The sequence below is a fragment of the Puntigrus tetrazona genome, chromosome 7 (assembly GCF_018831695.1).
Source record: "Puntigrus tetrazona isolate hp1 chromosome 7, ASM1883169v1, whole genome shotgun sequence".
NCBI classification, from domain to species: Eukaryota; Metazoa; Chordata; class Actinopteri; order Cypriniformes; family Cyprinidae; genus Puntigrus; species Puntigrus tetrazona.
In genome coordinates this window covers 13,147,992-13,171,169 of record NC_056705.1, presented here as the reverse complement: position 1 = coordinate 13,171,169, position 23,178 = coordinate 13,147,992, and the positions used below count along the sequence as shown (strand labels likewise).

The 23,178-nt window shown below is 38.9% G+C and overlaps 2 protein-coding genes across 6 annotated transcripts in view; both read right to left on the bottom strand.

Moving 5' to 3' along the window:
* The window catches only part of si:ch73-335l21.1 (insulin receptor substrate 1-B), a 37,905-nt gene extending 27,180 nt beyond the window's left edge, over positions 1-10,725 (bottom strand). For 2 of the 3 annotated variants that reach the window (XM_043244270.1, XM_043244268.1), the window contains exon 1: positions 9,966-10,725. In XM_043244270.1, coding sequence (XP_043100205.1) covers positions 9,966-10,314 — 349 coding nt within the window. In that variant the 5' untranslated portion in view covers positions 10,315-10,725. The remainder of the gene's footprint in view (positions 1-9,965) is intronic. The other variant, XM_043244269.1, reaches the window with a different exon arrangement.
* Positions 10,726-12,020: 1,295 nt separating this feature from the next.
* On the bottom strand, positions 12,021-22,793 carry agfg2 (ArfGAP with FG repeats 2). Of its 3 annotated transcripts, none has more exons than XM_043244272.1 (14): positions 22,060-22,790; positions 21,444-21,537; positions 19,707-19,822; positions 19,425-19,575; positions 18,532-18,652; positions 18,195-18,299; positions 17,623-17,655; positions 15,810-15,998; positions 15,566-15,650; positions 15,355-15,401; positions 14,931-15,014; positions 13,952-14,062; positions 13,675-13,745; positions 12,021-13,143 (listed from the first exon to the last, which is right to left on the bottom strand). In XM_043244272.1, exons 1-14 carry the CDS (start codon positions 22,224-22,226, stop codon positions 13,096-13,098), a joined length of 1,422 nt encoding a protein of 473 aa, XP_043100207.1. In that variant the 5' UTR covers positions 22,227-22,790; the 3' UTR covers positions 12,021-13,095. The 3 variants fall into 3 exon arrangements, with proteins under 3 accessions (XP_043100207.1, XP_043100209.1, XP_043100208.1); XM_043244274.1 differs by having other exon boundaries at positions 21,920-22,197; XM_043244273.1 differs by lacking the exon at positions 13,952-14,062 and having other exon boundaries at positions 22,060-22,793.
* Positions 22,794-23,178: the final 385 nt, after the last annotated feature.

Below are 23,178 nucleotides of genomic sequence, written 5' to 3'. Positions count from 1 at the left end.
GCATTTCACAGAACATCTACAATTACAAGGGACTTGCTAAACAGTAGCGTGATGACTCCAAAAAACATGGCAGCAGCCTCATATATAAATCAGCATTTTACTAAAGCTTTCATGAGAAGAAAGACACAGCTGTGTCAGCATGTTTTTATGGAAAGACCAAAAAATCTCTGGTTTAATGTGTCTTAAATGTTAAAATGCGCATAGATAACTATAAGTCATTTGTATGTTCAGCTTATAAGGACTATAAACACAGTAAGACTGTGGTGCTTTAAAATAATGCTCTTTTCAATCTTTTCAATGGTCAAATAAACCAACAAAGCTTACAGTAGCTAAATATTCAGAGCGTCTGAAAACCTCACACACACACACACACCCCTTACCTCATACACAAACAGAGACAAGGCAAATAATCTTTTCAAATATTTTTTTCATTTTAATCTAACTGCTTTGCCCTAGGTTTCTCTCTGATTTTGCATGATGGTCATCTACCTTAGCTCTAGATCAGATTAAATATGCCCATTAAATATGATTAATTATCCTCCAGTCCTGGTGTAGCTGTCCTGCTATGGCAGTATTTCTCACATACACACATGTACACACCCATACTCAGATGAAAACTTTAAGGTCCAGTTCTCATTAACTATCACCCCAAATCTTTGAATGGTAATACACACACACACACACACACACACACACACACACACACACACATATATATATATATATATATATATATATATATATATATATATATATATATATATATATATATATATGCTGTATATAGTATATATACTGTATATAGTCGTGCCTGTTATCGTCTACATTTATTGTAGCTAATAAATCTTAATAAACATTACCTATCTGCTATCAGGTGTCTAGATACAGACAAACAGGTCGAATGGATACTAACACGCTGATAATTGTTCAGCACACACACAAACACTACGAAAGTAGGTCACAAATAACAATGCGGTGGAGACTGGCAAGGTCACTGCAGCTGTGGCACAGTGTATGGCACAAACCAAGCCAACAAAATGACATTAAAATCAGCTAGAGGCCACATCCAGATCTAATCATATGTTATTAGTAAAAAAAAAAAAAAAAAAATCCTAATCTTTCGTTAGATTCGTTTGGAACCATGAACCACATTTGATCCAATGTTGTGGCTCCATCTGAGCTTAAGTCTGCCGTCATCATACTCACTCAGCGTTTTGGAGGAGGAGGAGGAGGAGGAGGAGGACAGCATAGCCGTGCTGGCGGTATGCGTGTTACCTTACACCAGCAGAGGGACGGGATGGGGGCAGATCGGGGGATTTGAGGGGAACAGGCACTGTTACATAAGCGTTGTTTTGAAGCGTAGACGCAGCACAAATCGCAGCTGTCTGTAAATAAATAAACACATGTTGACGTAAAATCCGAATACTGAACAACTACACTAAAAATAATCGAAATGAACCGGTTTTATTAAAGTGAAATGTATTATTTACTATGACTGCCTCAGTTTGAGTACATTATGCTATTCAAATAAAAGTAGTTTTGACTCTGGATCCACTCGTTTTATCGTTTTTTTAAAGCGCTAACTTCATAAAACAGGTGTGACAGCGAGTAATATGAACAATCGCTTCAACAAAAGAGCAATTACACTGAGATTTGTGTGCATGTGAGCACATAAGGGCTTTAAAATAAGGACTAATTGCTCTTTTTGGGGCCAAAGTTCAGTCCTGATCTTTCTCTCTGCTGGTGCTTTGAAAGATAAGCACTAAGCAGAATGCAGCAGAGTAGAGAAACAGCTGTGTGTATGAGAGCCGCTCACAGCCAAGTGTCCCTGTCTGTCTCAAGTCTCCCCCTACTGCCTTTTCCCCTCAGCAAACAGAAGTATTCGCACATAAACTCTAAAGAATTTCAAGGTGACATCTAAGTTACGGTTTTGCTTGCGAAACGCTTTAAGACACTAAAGATATATGAATGCATCGTAACTCAAACTAGCTTAAGTGTGTGTAAGTTCAAGCAGCTGTTGTGGTTTTAAGTTTCTTCATTAAGCGTTCTATACGTAAACAAGTCTTACTTACAATTCGACACAAATCACAAAATGTTTCAGTTCCTAGGGTGTCGATGGTGAGATTGTGGCTCAACTCTTGAGAACATTTTGTTCTACCAATATTACGCAACACTCACCAAAGGGAATACTAATAACTTCATGCACAACTATTTACCATTCACAAAAACACTAAACATCTATTCCAATATTTATTATTTGCAAGTCTTATTATTTCAAAAAAAAAAAAAAAAAAATATATATATATATATATATATATATATATATTTATATGGGTATATAAATATATATATATATTTAAGTGCAGTGCAGCAGATGCAACAACATACATTTTGTTGGCCTCTGTAGTTTTACATTATGAGCATGTCAATGGTATGCATTTATGTTGCAGAAACACATGTTCCACATGAGGTTCAAATTTTAAGCCAATGCACATAAACATAATGTCAATATTAAGGGAATAGCTCACCCAAAAATGAATTACTTGCTCAACATTATTCAATCTCAAGCCATTCAAGATGTGCAATAGATGTGTGTATTTTGAAGGAAATGATTTGGAGAAATGTAGCTTTACATCACTTACTCACCAATGGATCCTCTGCAGTGAATGGGTGCCGTCAGAATGAGAGTTCAAACGGCTGATAAAAATATCTCAGTAATCCACAAGTAATCCACACAAGTCCAGTTCATCAATTAATGCCCTGTGAAGTCCACTGATATATTTGTATACAGCTGTTTTTGTTTAAAAATGGTGCCTGATCTGTGCATATTTCTCTCATGATTCAGACGAGATTACTTTTTACTAGATGAAGCAATTATTAAAAAGTAAAAAAATTAAAATAATTTTCATGTTAACCAAACTTGAGTCGTGGAATACTGTGATGTTTTTATCTGTTTGATCTCTATTCTGAAAGTATCCATTCATTCATTGGTGAGTAAGTGATGTAAGAAAGAAATGTATCTATATCTTGGATGGCTTAAGGGTAATTACATTATCATCACGTTTTCATTTTTGTGTGAACTACTCCTTCACACATTTATCGCACGTTCATCATAAATGTATAATTATGTATTACATAACATTTTCATTGCAATTCCCTTAGGACTGAGTGATCTTGATCAAACTGAGACTACTCAACAGTTTGTCACCTTCACAAACAAGCCCAACACAGCAACCTTTAAAATAGTCGATCTAGTTTTTCCACAAGGAATGCACAAGTGTACCCTACCCACAAACACACTATCTTTTTATGTTCCTTTCACATGTGTTTTCTGTTATCACTACACACACACACAAAAACACACAAATGCTGGCACTGCCATGTTAACCCAGATGAACCCTTTGCTGGTCAGCATTATCACGAAGTTTCCAGATCTGCTTGTGGTTTTTAGTTTCAGTGCCATATGGAAGTATATTAGTGGTTCTCGCTCTGCCAAACCAGAGCTAGAGTGATGAAAGATGTAACAAGCGAGAGGAAGAGTCTGCTGTCCACACCAGTAGCTGATACTGACCAATGAGTGCGCACACACTTACTTCAACAGATTTCAGTTAAAAGTCCATTCCGATTCATCCTCCATTGTAAAACATCCATTTTCTCAGATCAACTTGATTTTTAAGGTTAATTGAAGCATTAATGTTTAGTTAAAGCTGCAGTCCTTAACTTTTGGTGTTCTAGCAGGTACCGTAGTGATTCATGACAAACCAAAAAACTCAGATTCATGGTGTGCTCTCTTATTATATAAATCTATTAACAGGAACACATTCTTTGATTTAATGTAATATTTGTAGTGTATTTGTTTTTATTTTGATATAAAACACAAGCACTTCACTTTGTTTTCAAATAAGTTAAAAATAGAATTTCAATTCAGAATTGAAAAACAATGACTTTTCAAAGAAGGACTCTCACGTTATGGGTTAAGTCAATGTAATGTTCTCTCAATCATTCAAACAAATAGTCTGCAATTTCATATTTCCAACTTAAACAACAAGAACTTACAATGTCAAGTTTGGTGGTGAGGGTCCAACTTACAGGAGTTAAACTGCGTTTTTTTGTGTATTAATAGTATTTTATTTTGTCATAAAACCAGTACATGACTTTCTTTTCAAATGATTCAAATATCGAATTTTAACGCATTGGAATTTCAATCAGAACTGAAAAACAATGACTTTTCAAAGACGTTTAGAACAGTAGACTCATATTATGTTCCTGCAAACGCTCAAACAGACTGCAATTCCACTTAATGCCACTAGTGGTGCAGAAATCCCTGACTTCGTTACTTTGAGTCCAGCACAGTGAGAAATAACAAGAAAAAATATGTGATGTTATGAATACATCGTGAGGGAAAATCATCTAAAGTTTGTAAGACAGTGTACCCGACTCAATGGTTAATCACAGTGAGAGATTTGACAAATATTGAGAGTTTGTAGCATCGTCGCTACAAACGGTTTTAAAGGAATAGTTCACCCAAAAATAAAAATTCTGTTATCTGTCATCACCAGGCTGTTTTGTGTCACCATTGACTTCCATGGTATTTTTGTCCTACTACTTAACTCAGTGGGGACCAAAACAGCCTGGTTACAAAGTTTGTTACAATATTTTCCTTTGTGTTCAACAGAAAAAAGAAATTCATACAGATTTGTAACTACTTTAGAGTGAGTAAATGATGACAGAGTGTTCATTTTTGGGTGAACTATTCCTTTAATGTTTGTGTATATGTGAAACACGTTTTATTAAGTAGCTCTTAAACAAGCGACATTAATGCTAGCTCTTGTTTACTCCACACACACACGCGCTTTTCCTCTTCACTCACGGACACATGCTCCCCTCATTAAAGCTTCGGGTGAGCAAATAAAAGAGGAACTAATATTAGCCTACCAATATCCAATAAAATAAAAAAGCAGGTACTACATTATTATATATTATGATAATGTATGTAAAAATTATTATGTAACATTTAATTTGGTAACTAAATTTTAACTGTAGCCTATACATGGAGCAGCAGCTACTGTACTAATTAAGCATAAATCAGTGGACTAGTGTTATAGTTTTTTTGCGGGAGGTTTTCTGTCCCAGTCGACCCTAATTAAACTCTTCATTTCAATAAAAAATAATTTCAGCTGTAAATCAGAGGATTTTTCATTACTTTTTTGGTCCAGTAAGTTCCTTTCTGTGATTGAACACAGGCCATTCGTGTTAAAAATAATACATTTTAGCTGCATTAGATACATTAATGCTGAGTGAGGTTTCAAAAAATGGTGAAAACGAAATTGGTCATGGTGAGACTGTAAATGACGTCGAAGATAATGCCACTCTGCTGTTTGGTACACTGTGAGATATGTCTAGCACACTACCACTGAAAGATAAACAGCCTTTAAAACAAGCCATTTTTACTCAAAACAAGCCATAGAAATAAGAAACTGATTTCCACGAAAGCGCTGCTTTGTCAATCAATTCCCAGAAGTCTTTTCAGTCTAAGTGGTGGCTCCATCCACTCTTTTGGCTAAGTCTAGAATTGTATATATAAGAAATATTGCTCTAGCTCTGTAAAAGTGAACCCAACGACCTTTCTCTGACTCACAATTCTCAAAAATCCACCATGAAAGAAAACAATAGACATCCTTTTCACAACACAGCAAATTAAATCAGGAAGCAATGAAATGAAGTCATCTTTGGCACAAAATACGTGTGAGGGAGTGTATAATGTGAAAAAACTTGTCTGAAATAGCTAACATATTAATCTCTGAGCTAATTTGCATTCAATGCTCTATGCTTATTAGGCTTGTGCATCATTGATTTTAAATGTTTACTATAAATCGACTGACTGCCACTGTTGCATAGAGCTTTGTGTGGTTACCGTCACTACTTCTGACAAACATAACCTACATAAACATTCTTAGAACCATTAGTTTATTCTAAAATTACCGAACGAAAATGTAAAAATCACCTGAATAATAATCTGATGCAAGCTGTTGCTGGGCTACTCTTGTGAATTGCTTTATATGCACTGAGAAGCCTAATGGATATTTTTGTCACAGGCTTACATTTCAGGATCTGGTCATGTTTAAACAGCACTTAAGGACAGGCTAAGTTGTAATGCGGGGTACGTGGGGGTCAGACAGTAGTAAGCGACTCTTTGATCTGCTTCATTACATCAGATTTAGCAGTTAAAATAGAACAAGCGTTCGCTGCTGTTGGCTGTGCGTGTGTGTGTGTGTGTGTGTGTGTGCGTGTCCAAAATCTCACAGAGACAATAATTACCAGCACATTAAGGAGATGAGTGAGGCTTAGGGAAGTTTAACCTTTGAGCATCAGCCGTGAGCCAGACTGGCATCGCAGCCACATACTGTACAAATACACACAGACTAATACACAAACACACTGTGTTTTTCTTGAGACAGCAGTGGCAATGTAGTCAGGCGCTGTGCAAAGTAAAGAAAGATTAGTTTGATTTCACAAAGGTCATTTCTGTTTCCATATAAACATTTAGTCAGAATAGGCTGATCTGACTTTATCTTTGTAACTGACTAAACAAAGCATTAAACTGACCAAAAAAAAGCTTTTTATTTATTTTATTCAGTAGAAAGGCATTTGATCTCAAAACACCAGACACTTCGAATAATAAAGTGTCTGTCACCTGCAAGTAATACCCATATGTGTCCGGTGGTGCCAATGGTGAAAAACCAACCTAATTTCTTCCTCGTGTTTGCAGCTGTACAAATACAGAGCATGTAATATCTGCTCACAGCGCCGAGTGTGCTTGCTGTTTGTTCAATTGAATTTGGCATCAGAAACCCACACAACATGCAGGTGAGTTTCCAAGGACCCTCTTTTTTTCGCATAAAGTATACATTCAAAGATTTTAAGGTCAGTGGGACTTTTTAATTCTCTTCTAATCAAAATTTGATTTGATTAGTTGATGAAAATTGTATTAATAAATATATTTGAATATATTTCAAAAGGCGGTGTATTCCTATAATGGAAAACCTGAATGAGCAGCAATAACTTCAGTATCGAATGAACCTTCAGAAACTGTTCTAATAGGCTGATCTGATGCTTAATAAACATTTCCTATCATCACTTAAAACAGCTGTGCTGTTTAATACATCTTTCCGAATCCCAAACCTTTAAAGTGCAATGCATGTTTTTCGGTCAATCAGATAAACACTCCTCTAACCGCTTTATTCATGTGGAAAAAATAGTTAACACCGACTGTATTTCGCTTTTTCTGTGTGTACACGTGCTTGAATGTTTCATTACATTCAGCTCCTAGCCCAGATCGTTCGGCATTGTTTTTTTACTGTTTTCAAAACTTTCCACTGTTGATGCTTTTAATGACTGTGGTCTCTGTGTTCAGTGCGTGGTTAGTCGGAAATATACCGACAAAACAGACAGCTGCAAGTCCAAAACCTTACTCGAAGGGAAAATATTCAACTGTTTGCATCACTTAACTCCCTAGCCGCAATGCAATGGTTGTTCAGGGTGCAAATTCTTGTGATTTCGTAGATATCGAAAGTTATAATTACCAGTTGAATCTCAGCTGTATGTAAACATCAAAGCACAGATCCATATTTTAAAAGCCTTGTTAAACTTAATAAATGGAATAGCTAATGCATAAGTGGTTGGTTGAAGTTATGTCGATGTGTTGATAACTGATGCATGCAAGAGAATGAATGAAAGAATGCATGAAAAGATCAGTGTAAAGCAAGCAAATGTTTAAAGGAATAGGTCGAACCGCAGACTCGATGAATAGCGAGTGAATGAATCAAAGCGGATGAAAGCGGCAACTGAAATTTCATCCCCGGACGTAATCTGAACAGCGGGAGGGGGGGGCAGATTGCTGTTGGACGGATAGTAATGCTTGTAAAAAAATACGGACAGGGAGTAAACGCATTAAGACTTGTAAAAGTTAGGACGGACAACATTCCCACAGGTCATCTCACAGTTGTCCTGCCCATCAACGGGTCGACCTCGGCAGAAAGCGGCTATGAGGTAAGGCAGATGTCAAAATGTTTAACCAGCCAATCAGCAGACAGGTTTGTTTAGCTTGTTATCCAGTTAGGAGGTTTATGGATGACAACTGGAGGGTCATCTCTAGACTGAGTCTTGTATCTTGTTAAAGCGCCACCTCCTTAACTCACCACCACAGTGAGCCTCAACACACACACACATTGTGCCTCACTGTCATTTTTCCGAGTAATTTCAAAGAGACTTTGAATTGCATTCCGAGTAAATATATGAAATTCAACCCTTTGCTTGCAAACAGAGCCTTTTTTTCAGAATCTGCACATGTGACATTAAGTACATATGCTATGACATATGGTCGGTGCTTTAATTATGCACTCATTGTGTAAGGCAGTAATAGCACCTTGGACTCTTGATATTGGTTTGTGAGGGTTGCGTCACATGTTGGATATGTTAGTGGTATCTCCCGGAGCCAAGGAACATGCAGGGCTGTGTAATTGCTGTAGGAGTCACGGTCACTGCCCTTTTTGTCTGTTTACTCTTTGCAAGTGTACCTGGCTTTTGCCAGTACAGTTTATTCTAAGAGGAGTTCGGGGTTATATAATATCCAACATCTTTTGAAATGCACATTACGTGGAGAAATTGTCTGCGTGATTTAATTAGCAGCTTTTGTCAAGCGTCAAGAGAACATTGAGCTGTGTTCTTCCGCACAGGTGTCACAGCAGAAAAATACACAAATGCAGATAAGTAGTGTAGGCATAAAGGGGTCAGAAATAAATTAATAAAGAAAGCTTTGCAGCATCATCAAACTGCAACAAGGAAACCTGGTAAATATGCAGGTTTGCGTCTTTCGTGCATTTGCATTAGTTATTTTGGCAGTACTGTAACCAGGTGTGGGGAGGGCTACAATCCCTTTCCTATGATCGCAATTGTTGTGAGGGAAAGAGCATGGCATATTCTGGCAGCGGGAAACAAGCTTGTTGCGTTCAGCAGATTACAAAATTTCAGTCTAGTTTTTGCAAACACTCCCGTTATAATCACAGAAGCTGCAGCGACTATTTTTCTCACATCTTTTCTGCACTTTGCTGTTGACAATAACTTCAGCGTTCTCTACAGTGACGAATCAAAGTGTCTCTGATTGGCCACTGCATTCATAAGTTCGACAGAAACATGGATGATTGGTCGTAATGCTCAACACGAACAAATCTGCAATAAACTTAATGCTGCAATCAACACTTTTCATTACCTGCACTATCATTAAATAGAATTTACTATACATTATCCATTTGAAAAAAATCACATAGTTTTCAGAACAAAATGCTATTACAAACACTGCAAAAAAATCTACTTTTAAGACCATTACAAATTGTTTCCTGCAGTGTGTTTGGGGACTTGTTCTATTGGGATTTACAAGCCAGTAATAAAAAGAGACCTACTACAATGTAGAGACCAACAGGTCCATTACAGTTTGCATTAAAACCAATGTAATTCCCATTATAACCAGTAAAACCATAGCAAATCCCGTGATGATTTCTGTTGCTTTTCTATTCATTTGACCTGACGGAAAGATTGAGGCAAACGTTATAGTGAGAAAACACGATAACACGCGCTCGGGTGGCAGCGTGGATAAGGAGCGAGTTGAACTTCTGTAACAGTCCTTCTCTTCTTCAACAGTAAAGGAGGCCCACTCTGCCCAACTTGGGGGGCCATCTACTTAACTGGCGAGGAAGAAAAACACCGCTGTTTCAACACCACCAGCAGCCGAAGACCAAAAGTCAACACGAATGCGTTGAGAAAGACAGTGGATGTGCTCGGATCAACCATTTTTACATGTAGCTACTGAGGGAATGACATGCAAGACGCAATTAAACGAAGCTTGCCACGTTAACACCTAAGCTGACCGATCTTTCGCACTTGCTTGATGCTTTATTTCCAAGACTTACTCTTGCACTGAAGTTCCACCATCGCCTGGTACCATTCTTCCTGGTCCGTCTCGTTCTCCGCCGCCACCACGAAGCTCTCAGCCCGCGTGTAGAGCACTATCATGTGTTTATTCTTCGAGTCGGCCCGTTTGTTGATGTTGAAGCACGTCTCCAGCGCCAAAGCCTTTTTAGGCACCGGCGCTTTACCTCTAAATTTCTTCTCGCTCTCGTAGTACTCGAGTCGGGCCGGGCCGCGCTCCGAAGCCGTCCGCAGCACGAAGTACCGCCGGTGCATGGATTTCTGCTTGCGGAGATACCCGCTTCTCCGGACGTCTTCCGTGCCGCTCTGCGAGTCGGTGTGGTTTTCCATAACTCTGTAGGTCTGTTTTGCTCAAGCACGTTGGGGGAGAAAAAAAAAAGTTCTGCACTTAGAAGTGCTAAAGCGCAATCTCCGTCCACCTCTGTTGCTTCAGAAGAGTCATGTGCGCGAAGCGCGAAAGAGGTTCTGACGAGCGGTTCCTTTCCCAAAATAATGGCATTAAACGCTGCGCTCTTCCTGGCTGGAGTCGAGCAAAGCTGGCGAGCAGACGCGAGCACATGCGCTGCGGCGTGCGAGAAACAGCGCGACTACTACTATTTAGAAGAAGCTTTAGGAGTTGAATAATCTCATTACTGTAGTGTACAGTAGACAGCTCCCCGTCACCCCTCCTCTCCAGCGCAGCGTTCACTGCTACTGTGAAGCTCTGTCACTCATCAGTCTTCTGTAGCGTGTGTGTGTGTGTGTGTGTGTGTGTGTGTGTGTGTGTGTGTGTGTGTGTGTGTGTGTGTGTGTGTGTGTGTGAGAGGAGAGAGAGAGAGAGCTAAAGCTGTGTAGAGCACGAGGTTGCGGATCAGAATCGGATTTCATTCGCCTCTGGACTGTCCTGACTTAACATTGCCTTAAACACATTTCGCTTTTTTTAAAAGGTTAGACAAACCCTTCGTGGCAAATCGATAAAAAAGTAGGCTATCTCTTTTGTTAGTAAAAAAGTAGTAGTAGCAATAATAGTAGTAGCGAGGAATTCGATAATGGGTATCTTTTTCTGTTCAGAAGCTAGTAGCCTACTATAGTAGTAGCCTATTCATTAGTATCCCTTTAAGTATATTCAGTAATAGTATTTATAGCTTCGGAATTTAATTAATTTAAAGTTTGCACCAATTTACAGATGTTTTTTTGCGTTTTAATTCTATAGGGATTATTTAACCAGAATAATAATAAGTACTAGTACCAACGAATTAATAGGCAGTTTCAATGAACATGTAGCTATTAGTGATATATATATATATATATATATATATATATATATATATATATATATATATATATATATATATATATATATATATATTAGAAAGACAGATGGACAGATATACATATACACACACTAAAATAAAATATAGGTTATACACAAAATACACACTTGTTAGTTTGAGGCAATAAATGTTCATTGTTACCTTTGTCATCATAAATCTCTTAATTTATTGCAGATAAATATACTACTGACAGTAGGAAGAGAACAATGGGCAAAAGAGTTTGAAATAAGGCAGACCTAATACTGTTGTATCATCCTTTAATACATTCAGAAAATGCCAAACATTTTTGGTTTTATACGAGGAGAAAAAAAATGGGTTTGGCTGTACAGTATGAATAAGTCACTAATGCCTGTGTAAGTTTTAAATATAATTTAAAAAAATTAAATTGAATTAAAATAATAAATAAAATCTTCAAATTCCTTGAATACTCTTTTAGTCGTATTCAAACTGAATACTTGCGACATCTAGTGAATTAACTGGCCAATTGCAGCAGGGAATTTCACAACGTGGACAGAAATTTGAAATTAAAACTTAAAATAAAAATGATATCTATAAATGCATTTGTAGAAGCTGCAGTTTTTCATCAAAGTAATATTTAGAAGTATATATACATGTAGATATTAAAAAAGTTTTAGATTAAGCATATCGCACTGCAGGGCGACTCCATTAACTAGCTATTTCAGCCAAAACTCTTATCAGTCATAAAAATTCGACTAGGTCAGGTGAGAGGTGAAATTGATACTTTTCATTTTAATTTTCAGTTGTAAGCCCTAATGATCATAGAGTGCAAATACATTCGAAATGCAATAATGATCTTCACAGAAAAATATAAATGATGCTGTCGTAAAAAGATATTGCATGAAATTCCAAAAGCAGCAAATTCAGTTGGATTTGCATCACACAGACAATACACATTGACACAACAGTTATGGATAGCTTTATGCATATGGATACATCTCGATACAAAGACATTCTATATGAATCCTTTTAGCAAAAGAAACCGTCTCTACGTTATACAGAAAACTTGACGATATTAGACAATTTTTGGTCCATACAAGAAACTTTTTTTCCCTCATTATATCTGAAACTGCAGTACATTCAGCAGCTCCCTGCTCAGCTTGAGAAGCGCATGCAGTTCGACAATGCACACACAAATACTTATTAACGTTTTGAATGAAACGCTGACGTCAAAATAAATAGAAATGAGCCCGGCATACGTACACAGACAGAAGAGTGAAGGAAACGCCTGTTTTGTTAATGCCGTCTTTTTCACATGCATCCGAATCAATTAAACCAAATCTGCACTGAGGAGAAATGCATTACTGAGATGATCTGAAGCTACTGTTTTATTGTAATGTGTCGACCTCAGTGACTGAGTGAAATAAGTGGGCACTCAGGTTAGGGCAATATTGGCACGAGAAGTTCTACTGTGTGGAAAGATCAAAGCAGCAGCTTGTGTGTGTGTTTGCGGCTCTCATAAACACCTTTCATCGAAGTTCTTCTGTTATCAGAAGGTTCCTCTGATTTTGGGCAGAACCCACGCAAACACACACACACACAAAGCTTAATTTATAGCATCTGGTACAAAAGGGCACGTACAAACACACTCGCGCGCGCACATACAACAAAGCATGTACAAATAGATACATGTACAATATCTGCTAACACACACACACACACACACACACACCTTTAAACATACATGAAGACACACGCAGAAGTGTTGGGTGTTTTCTGTATGTATGGCAAGGTAAACAAGCTCCACTCCGCTCTCTTCTTTCTCCATGGCCGAGGTTGTTCAGATGAAAGGGTTCAGTGATGCTCCTCTGCTCGGGTAAACATTCCCCTAAGAGAAGTCATAGAAACACTTTTAACCCCTCACACACTCACACTAAAAAACGTGGTGTGCCTGTAAAAATAAGACTAGTGCTGGGGAGACACTGATTTGATCATGATAGTATTGTACCATATTAATCTAAAAATACAATGTATTCAGCGCTTTGTTATCAACAACATGGAGCGTGTTAAACACCACATGATGGCAGGGTTTCACAAACAAAGGTTTGTGAAGGAACTGAAGGGCATAAAGTGATATAAGGCTAAATAAAGTAATATTTGAGGTGTGACCTCTTAATTTTCTGTGTAATTATAGCCACCTGATAAATGTAATGTAATCTAATTACAAGTAATAGTTTTTTGGAATCTGATTTCATCAAATCAGCTACATCTCAGCACTGTATAAGGCACAATCAGTTGAAATTATGGCCTACCAATGATTTACGATATATATATATATATATAAATATATATATAGGCACAGGTTTATTTACTACACTCCATTTATTGACTCTTAGCATAGAAAGAAGATCATGCTTACAGTGAAAGGGTTGACAGACATTGGTCGTGGGACTTTAGGGACAGACTCGGGGGCAGGAAATGAGTTGAAACCTACAAACAAACAAGCCAAAGGACAAAAATAGAAGACATTTCAGTTCAGGTCAACAAAACGTCCTCTCTGCGGTCATCTTGAGTTTTTGCTCTACAGTGTCTCTTCACAAGCGCTAATTCCTGACTGATTCTTTTAATTGATCAATTAAGAACATGGGTTTCACTGCCATTAAGCAGATCTTAAGACTTAAGCTTGCTATACTTGCCGTTTGCTTCCTGGTTACTAGACTGTTGGTGAGAAAAAGCACTTTGGGTGGTGGGTGCAGGAAAAGAGACAGACTGAGGAAAGACGACTGAGGAGGAGGAGGAGGCATCATCTGTCAAGCAGAAAGACATAATGTCTTGAACATTGCAGGTAAGTACAATAATATCTATCTAATCAACCGGTCTATCCATCTATTTATCCATCTGTCATATTGATGTCTATGTTTGTGTAGACATGCAGTCAGACACTATATAAACAGTGTCGTTTTTACTTTGGGTGCAAAAATACAGTTTGCATGTTTGAAGAGTGTTGAACTCAGCGTTCAGGAAATCAAGATGAATGTGCTGACTGCTAAAAAACAAAGTGTATTATTTCCTATAACACCTGGAATACAGCCAACAATAAATCCAACAGACCACTCTCTCTGCATTGGAATTTCACTGGGTGACATCAATGTTTGTGTTGGCTTCGAGATCCTCCACTAGGTTCACGCCATATGCGGGAGTAAGCATTTTATTTGATTTATTAGGAGTAGTTCCGCAACAATAGTTCCGCACGGGAACACCAGCATATCCAATGATCAGATTCATTGCTTTATGGATTAAGTTCCTTTTAAGCCAAGTACACTCTGTCAGATTTATTGCGCTGTAAAAATGTATCCTTCAAAAGACATAACTATGGGCTTGTGTCCCACAATCAGATTAATGCTGACCCTTGGCTGCTTTCAGTGAGAAACGTCCATATGTGTCACTGGGAAAATGAAGGCTTGGGTCAAGAACCTATAGGGATTGAATGCATTCCTTTACAGTTTATAAGATACCCTCGGTCCATAAACATACTTCGTTTGATATATTAAAGATAGAAACTCATCTCATCTTTACAAAAGTGCCGATAACATCCAACTTCAAAAACCCCACTGTGCCGAACTGCAGTCTCCCTGTTTTCTAAAAGTCAAAATATGAAGTTAACACTTCTCTTACCTGAGGCTGTGCTTTTGAAGGGGTTACTGGGAGACAGAACGGGCTGGGCGCAACCGGCTGTAGAGTTGAAAGGGTTTGGGAAATCTAAATCAGAGAGGGAATGAAGCGTGTTTATGCGTCACACTCTGCAGAAGGCCTCTCATTAGCACAAATCGTACTTTGGATTCAATCCCTGTTTTGACTTAATTATTGTGAATTTACAGACGGTTTTGTCTCAGAGATTTTTTTGGAGGTCATCCAAATGTCGCATGTCACACCCAGGCTATGGTTCTGCTTAGAAAAACTCTGGGAAATGGGATAACTGGGGATCTATCTAATTCAGTTTACTTGCTTACCCCCCAAAAACTGCTTTAAAGACTAAGTAAAGGTTGAGAAGGCAAAGGCACTCCCTACTGTACAACACGATCAGTTCTGGGTGGCTCACTTGCAAACGTCTGAGATCCAGAAGTGGTCTCTGGAACGCCTGGGGAGCTGAAAAAGAGAGAAAAATAGATGAATTGCGGAAAACAAGAACAAGCGAAAAATGGCATTAGCCATTAACAAACATCTTAACAGTAATATTGGGTGGGAAGATATCGTTTTCTATTTTGTTCGGGCTTACGTGCAATACCTTCTATTTTATTGAAAGTTTTTACCTTGCAGGGGTGGAACTGGAGGATAGTCTGTTACTAAAAAGGGTGCTATACTGAGGCGGTCCATCAGAGGGAGCTGTTGTAATGGCTACAAAAACATAAAAGGGACGGTCAAATCTATAGACTGTAGCAAAAAAAAAACTCTTTAGGGTTATTTAAAAGATTGAGATTTTGTTTGGAGTTATCTTATTTGCTTAACAATGTTATAAGTAAAAACAGAGATGATACCCAGAACCTTTTTTCTTACCTGTGATAGGTGTGCTGTCTGAGAACACTTTATCAAGCTGTGATAAGGCTGCATACTTATCCTGAGTGACAGGGGGCGGGGCAGCAGAACTTAGGGTGTTGTGGGCGTGGCTTAGACCCCCAAAATCCAAACTCAGCGATTTAGGGAAAGCTCTAAATGGAGCTCCACCCCCAGTTGACAGAGTGCGACCTAAACCAATCACAAAGGCTATCAGTTATTGTGCTCTAAACTCTGTTACAGTCAGTGTTGTTGTTGCCTAAAGCTATTATATAAAATAATTTAACTGAATTGAACTATGTTGCCTTGACAACTAATTAAAATAAAAGTTCAAGTTAAAGCAGTAAAAATACTAAAACTTAAACTGAAACAAATAACTGGAAAAACAAAATTACCTAAAAAAAAACAAAATGCCAAAAGCACTTAATAAATGCATTAAAAAAAACACACACAAAAGTATAGAAATAACGTTTGTTTCTAAATACTAATAAATATGTTAGTATATAACACTTCTATGCAGCACCATTCAGTTGTTGCTAAGGTGTTCTGGGTGGTTGCTAGGTAGCTGCTCACTGGCCCAAGTCAAAAGTACTCACCCCTGAGTTTCTATGATATTCTAGTCTAATCTGGATATGGCTCATGTCCCCACTTTGATGTTAGTTTATAGGATTTTCTGCCTGTATTTATTGCCTGTGAGGTAAGAATCGTAAGTCTGATCACTTCAGAAAACTACACCCCTTTCCTCAAAAAAGCTGCATGAGTTGTGATGATCTTGTCCATAAGGTGATGAAGTTTAATATATAACATGATTAATTCACATCCTAGTATAATATGGTAACATTTTAGTATAGGGACCAATTATTATGCTTATTATTAACATATTAGCTGTTTATTAGCACTTATAAAGCACATATGCTGCATGGCTACATTCAGCATCCCTAATCATACACAATACTTAAACTTAACAACTACTAACTAGTAATAAGCAGCCAATTGGTCATTATTGAGACAAAAGTCTGAGTTGATAGTTATATTAACATAATATAATATAATATAATATAATATAATATAATATTAACACTCCAGTATATTCTGCAAATAATTTGACACATTCTTCCACATCAACAGGTTACGAGTGAGTACAGACGTGAAAGAAAGCAGGCGCTGGTCTGGGCAATTTTCTAAATATACCTTTACTTTAAAGCCTGTGCCTTTTTCATTATCAAAGAGCAGATTGTCTCTCCTTGACCTGGCAGAGCTGTGATGTAGGGCTTTGAAGTAGCTGGCTGGAGCGGGTGCAGGACACATTCAATATCATTCTGTGACTTTAGCATGGCACTCTTGGTATTTAGAAACTCTGTCTGAGGCCACTGCAGTGAGAAACATCCCTGAAGCTGGGCTGAACTGAGCTAAGGTGTTTTTTAAAATAGCTTCTTAATGTTTATAGCTCAGATTATATAATACTGTGAGCACAAACTGCTGACGTGAATGTATTTATCTTACACTTAGACTAGCTTGGTCATTTGATCTTGATCTAAACCATAGTTTTTCCACTGGTTTCCTGTTAACAGCATTATTCCATGGGGGTTCGATTCTGCATAGCGTCAAGCTTTTCCTCTACCTCTTTCTATTTCTCTCTCGATGATATCCTCACACATGCCCAAACGTTATATCTGCACACTAGTGAATGCATTTTCTTTCTGTTTGTCATGGCTGGCTCACTCAGCACTGCAACCAGATGGTCGGACGTATAGCTGTCTAGTGTCTTGCACTGCACAATCACTCATTATCACATATAGAGGTTTAAGTGACTTACCTAAAGTAAAGCTGTTTTTGAAAGTGCTACTTGCTGTGAAATAAAGGATCAAAAAAAGGAAGGCGAGATTAAATGAAACTGTTCAATAGCGTGTAGTGAAGAAAAATTTTAGGGATGACTTTTTACACACTACAGAAATGTAGATATACACTGCAATTTGTAATTTTGAGACTGCAGATTAAAACGCTTATTTTCAATTGAATATAAAAGGTTTTATGATTTTGTCACTGAAAAGTGCAAAACTAAAATGTACGTGAATTTCATATGAATTTCATTTACTTGAAAGTCACAAAATTACAGTTGATTAGTGGTTTAGCAATAATGCAGAATCTGAAATATTACTTTTTTTATCTGAATTACATTGAATATATTATTTTCAATTTTATATAACTTACTTTTCATTTGAAATCATAACACAAATAGTTTTTTTTCACGTTAAGTGTAAAAAAAAATTATTTCCAGGTTAAAATAGAAAAGAAGCCTCAGATTTTCAGTGTGAACTATTTGGGCTCCATTACATACTTCGAGAAATGTATTTTATGTGATATGTGTGTGTGTGTGCGTTTTTGTACCTGAAGGGCGTGGAAGGGCTGGAAATGAGGAGGGATGATTCTGGTGTCCCATTCCAGAAGAAATTGTTCCTGGCCTCTGTCTCTCCATACCACTTAACAACGTGTCTTAGACAGAGAGTGAGGAACGGACATTAAAATATTTAAATAAAGATTCAAAGAATAAATCATAGCCTAATGATGACCCACGGTACAGTATATCCGTGTTAATAATGAGAAGAGGAGGGAGGGGTAGACAAGACAGAATGAGGCGAAGAGAAGACCGGAAAAGAGGAACAAAAACAGATTGAGGAAAGGAAAGAAGAGCAGATGGGTAGAGAAGAGAGTCTGAAGGCTGTACCTTTAATGGGATGATCTCTGAAGCTCTGTGAGCGAGTTGGCCTGGCAGTGAACACCTCAGTACGGCTATCAGCTGGGGAGACAGCAGGAGCTCTGTCCCATATTGACAACTGGGACTGGGACTGTGGGAATACGCACACACACACATACAGTATTAAAAATCAGATCAGCACCCTCAGTGTGACACATTTTGGGGCTGTTTTTTTAAGATCAGAGATAAAAGCAAATTAGACAGCTCCATCCAAAACCCTCTTTCACTCTCACAAACGTGCTCATATCAGTTCATTATTACATCTAGCTCACTGAAGTGAGATTACAGTTTTAGAATTCTTTGCTGACGCTAAACCTGTTTTTCCCCTTTATCTTTATAAAATAATTGCATGTAAATTTGTTCTCTCTCTCTCCTCGCTCGTCACTAATCATGCGATGTATACTTCTGACGCCATATGTTTGAACTTCTTCCTCCTACCACAGTCAGCAGAAGCGAGAGCGTTTTTATTACGTTTGAAATATGGATATTAATCTTTCAATAACACATGGATTCGCCACAGGGGGTCTTTATTCACCCCCCAGAGCCGTGCGAGGGACGTTTTATTACAGATGCCTGCACTTTATTTCACGTCTTCAAAAGTAGATACAGCAAACGCCAATTCATCCACATGGAAAAGCTTGGAGCGGCCATGAAAAATGTAAAATATTACTCTGATTGGATTTGTCTGAAAGAAGAAAGTTCATTTTTGCTCTGTTATCTAATGATAATATAAAAAATAATAACACGGTTCTCATTTAGCGTAATAATAAATGTAATAAACCAATAAAAAAAAAAATACTTTTTGTAATTTCTCTCATTCAAATCTCTTTTTTTCATCCCTGAGCTTTCCTTGTTCGTCTCACCAGCGTACGGGTGGGCCGGGCTGTGGGGTTCAGAGGATGTCCGGGAGGAGGCTGGTTCTGAGCGGGTCCGTGTGGAGCTGGAACGGCCTGAACCCCTGGAGCCCATGGTGACTCATTCACATCCCTGCGGATCTTACTTTTACAGAAATGCCTGGAAAAACAGACGCTTCTTAGTATCGCATTCTTCTACTTTTTCATCCGTATATAATGCAGGGAGAAAAGGCAGAGCGCTTTAAGGCGTGTATTGATCCACACTAAAACTGCTTTTATAATCACACTCACCATTTCTTTCTCTCATATTTGTCCTGCAAGAACTCTTTCAGCTTCTGTGTGTCACGTGCGTCAAAACAGCCATCTGTTTTGGGGTCAAATATGCAGAGCCAGGTCCTTCTTCCTACCTAACGACCCCGTAAACCAAGAACATAGTTAATCTTCTTTTAAAGCTTCAGTTTATACAGTCTGTTACAGGCTAATCATCTAAGTACTTGCTTGGAGACTTCAGAGGAGATATTTTACTTATAAAGCATGTTGCATCTTTGCGGTTATGTTTGCAATTAACTTAAAAGCTTTATTATTACTGCACATTAATAGTTAATGTAAACATGTCAAACTGCTACTGTTTGTCGCATTACAAGGAAACTCTCAGTTCCAATGCGATTTAACAAATTAGACAAATGACAAAAAAGGAGTCCAAATGTAGATTTTTTCCATCGAATAAGCTTAGATGCAATTTCTCAGGCTGGGTTACGCTTTGTGATCTGTGTACGGATTAGTAACGATTTAGCGGTGTTTTTTTTATTCATCATGCGCTTCATCACTAGCATTGATATTTGCTGCGCCTGTCCGTTCCTTCTCATACTCGAAGCGCTTTACTGACAGTAAGAGGAGGAATGAGTCAGATGAATTTTTTGCCAGTGTTATACAAGCAACGGCGCCCACCCTGTGAGCATTCAGAGTTGGCTTCAACTGCAACGAGCGAGAATCCTGTAGTGCCAATCGTGGGTGTGAATGTGAGTATGTGTGTGTCGGTCGGGGAGCGAAAGAGCAGTGTCTGTACTTGAACCCCATTCAGATTTGCTCGCACGCTCATGGGAAAGCCTCAGTATATTATGTGCTAAAAAATCTATCTCTCTCTCTCTCTCTCTCTCTCTCTCTATATATATATATATATATATATATATATATATATATATATATATATATATCATGCTGTGCCCACACACCATTTAAACAGAAATGACTTAACAGAGGCTTAGTGTCAAGATATCTAGCATTTGCTCAAAGCACTACTACGTAACTTGTTTTTGCAGTTTATATTACTGAAGACTTCAAATGTTTTCAGTCTTTCATTTCTGAGGATGGACTAGGTGGTTTTACGTATGCACTTTGACACACATCCACTTAAGAAATACAGCCGAAAATAAACTGTGAAAGTCTATCCCTTATACATGTGGTATTTTCTATTAATAGTATTTAGAGTATGTTACTTATGTGGTTGTTCATATGAGACATAACATATGTCTATGCTAAATATGTTTTACATTTTCTGTTTTAGCGCTGTGTAATCTTTATATCTGTATATGCGTGTAATAGGTTCCTTTTTAATGTTAGTTTTTGCTTAAGACTCCTATCTGAACGCCTCCTTTGCATGACTAGCTGCTCAGTGCTATGTTTATTTTGAAGCTTTGGGTTTACTCGTTAGTTCAGGGGTCAGGAATTTTTACCATTGTGATGGCAAAAAAAAAAAGCTTCCCCATTGATGTTAGTAACCCTATATTCTGATTTTGACATTTTCCGTTATATAATATGGCATATGATGTACAATTTAAAATCTAAATTAACACATTTTGATGATTAACTCGACATATATCGACTCAAAAAAATAAGTCTTTAAAAATATGTTAAAAAATGAAGAAAGAAATTGATTTGAGCCTATGTTGCCTCAAAAATAAAAGCCAACTGTCTCCTGTTCAGAAACTGGCACAGCATCATTTATGTACTAGTAGACCTGTCACTCACCTCGTTGCCATGGTTTTGCAGAAACTCCACTTCCTGTTGGGAGAAGGTTGTCATGGAAATAGACTTAACTCTGTGGGGTGGGTTGAGCCCTCTCCTGAAACAGAAACAAACTGTGCGGTTAAACGCGAAACCGGTAAGAAGCGTTCAAAGGGTTGGCATTTATTTGAACACAAACAGTGGGATAAACGATGCAGGACGTGACGGGGCCGTGAACGTGATAGTAAGCCGCAAGAACCTCTTGCAGCAACAAATTACAAAACCGTGAAGGAAGAGGGCTGCCTTTCCCCCCCTTTCCAGTGTCCGTGAGTGCAGATGCATACTGAAATCGTGCAGAAACTGCGGTGTAAACACGCCATTCCTCCGCTGACATGCAGAAAACGCGCTTAGGTGAATGCCAAACCTGAAATCGTGACGAAACGGTACGTAACGCGAGCGAGGCTTGGGGGCACGCCTGAAAACGACAAAGTAGTAATTACCGACCGTCTTCGGCGTAAACGCGACGTCCCAGAACTCACGCCGACGGCGCCGCGTTGCATTTCCCAGAGTTTGCTGAAGAATAGCCCGAGCGAAAAAAACACACAAGCATCTCGACGCGACCACTGTTATCGCTACTCACAGCATTCCGGAGCACGACGTGCACACGAAGCAGCCCACGGTGATATCGATGTAAGTCACCCCGGGCTGGCTGCACTCGAAGCAGTGCTTGTTCACTCCCGTCTGGGCGAGCTCTCGGACCTTGCGGGCGCATATCTCCTGGTTGTCCCGGTGCTTTCGGTTCGACATGCTGGTGGTGTCCTGCAGTCGCACACACCCCCTGGCCCTCAAGACGTTTCCTCGCCCGCCGCTGCACTTTAATTCCCCCGCCGTAGTAGTAGCCTATGCGTTTTCTCACGCCCGCATTCTGAGAGCGCCTATGCGTCTGGAGGTCTTCTCACGCGCTGACTCGTATCGACACGAAACGATCGTGCATGCGTAGCCTCCCGTGGTCACGACTGGCCGATCCGCGCGGAGTTTTACAACCGCCCTGTTTATTTATTCATCGCTGCGGTTTTCTCCTCTGGGCGCAAAGAAAATCCGGGATCATTATTCTTCCGCGCTCCGCTGATTCCTCTCCGTTCGCGCGGTATCGAACCGTTCCGACTCCGCTGTTGCGCACCCGTCTTTCCTCTCGCCGATTCCGGGGAGATCGCGAACGGAAAGCAAGACGAGGACGAAGGAGGTAACTCCGCGCCTCTGGAAAGCGCGCATGAACGCGGCGGGATAAGTGGGGACTAATCTGCTTAACAATATTTTGTTTGTGATGGCTGCGTGCCGATCATTATTTTGCGCTTATTTGTGTTACCCAGCAACGTGAGATTTTTTTTATATCCTGGAAGCGAGTGGGGTTTATCACGCCCTTCTGTATGACGTTTGAAATAAAAAATGCTGTCCTTCGTGTGTTTATTAACTCTTTGCATGAAGCACCCAATCAACGCGCGGCGTCCCTTATGGACCGCGACTGGGGGAAAAAAGAGTAGCGTGATAACGTTCATCAAATTGAGAAGACTTTAGAAGAATCTGAAGCGAGCGCATCCTGTTCACGCATTCCTGCGCGAAATCACATTAGCGGAGACATCTCAGCAGTTGTACTGATGTAATGTTGGCCTGGATCCTGGGCTCGCAGCGAATGAAAACACACGCTTCCAACCAGCAGAGGTAGCTGTTTCGCCAAAAACATGCGATTTAGCTGCAATTC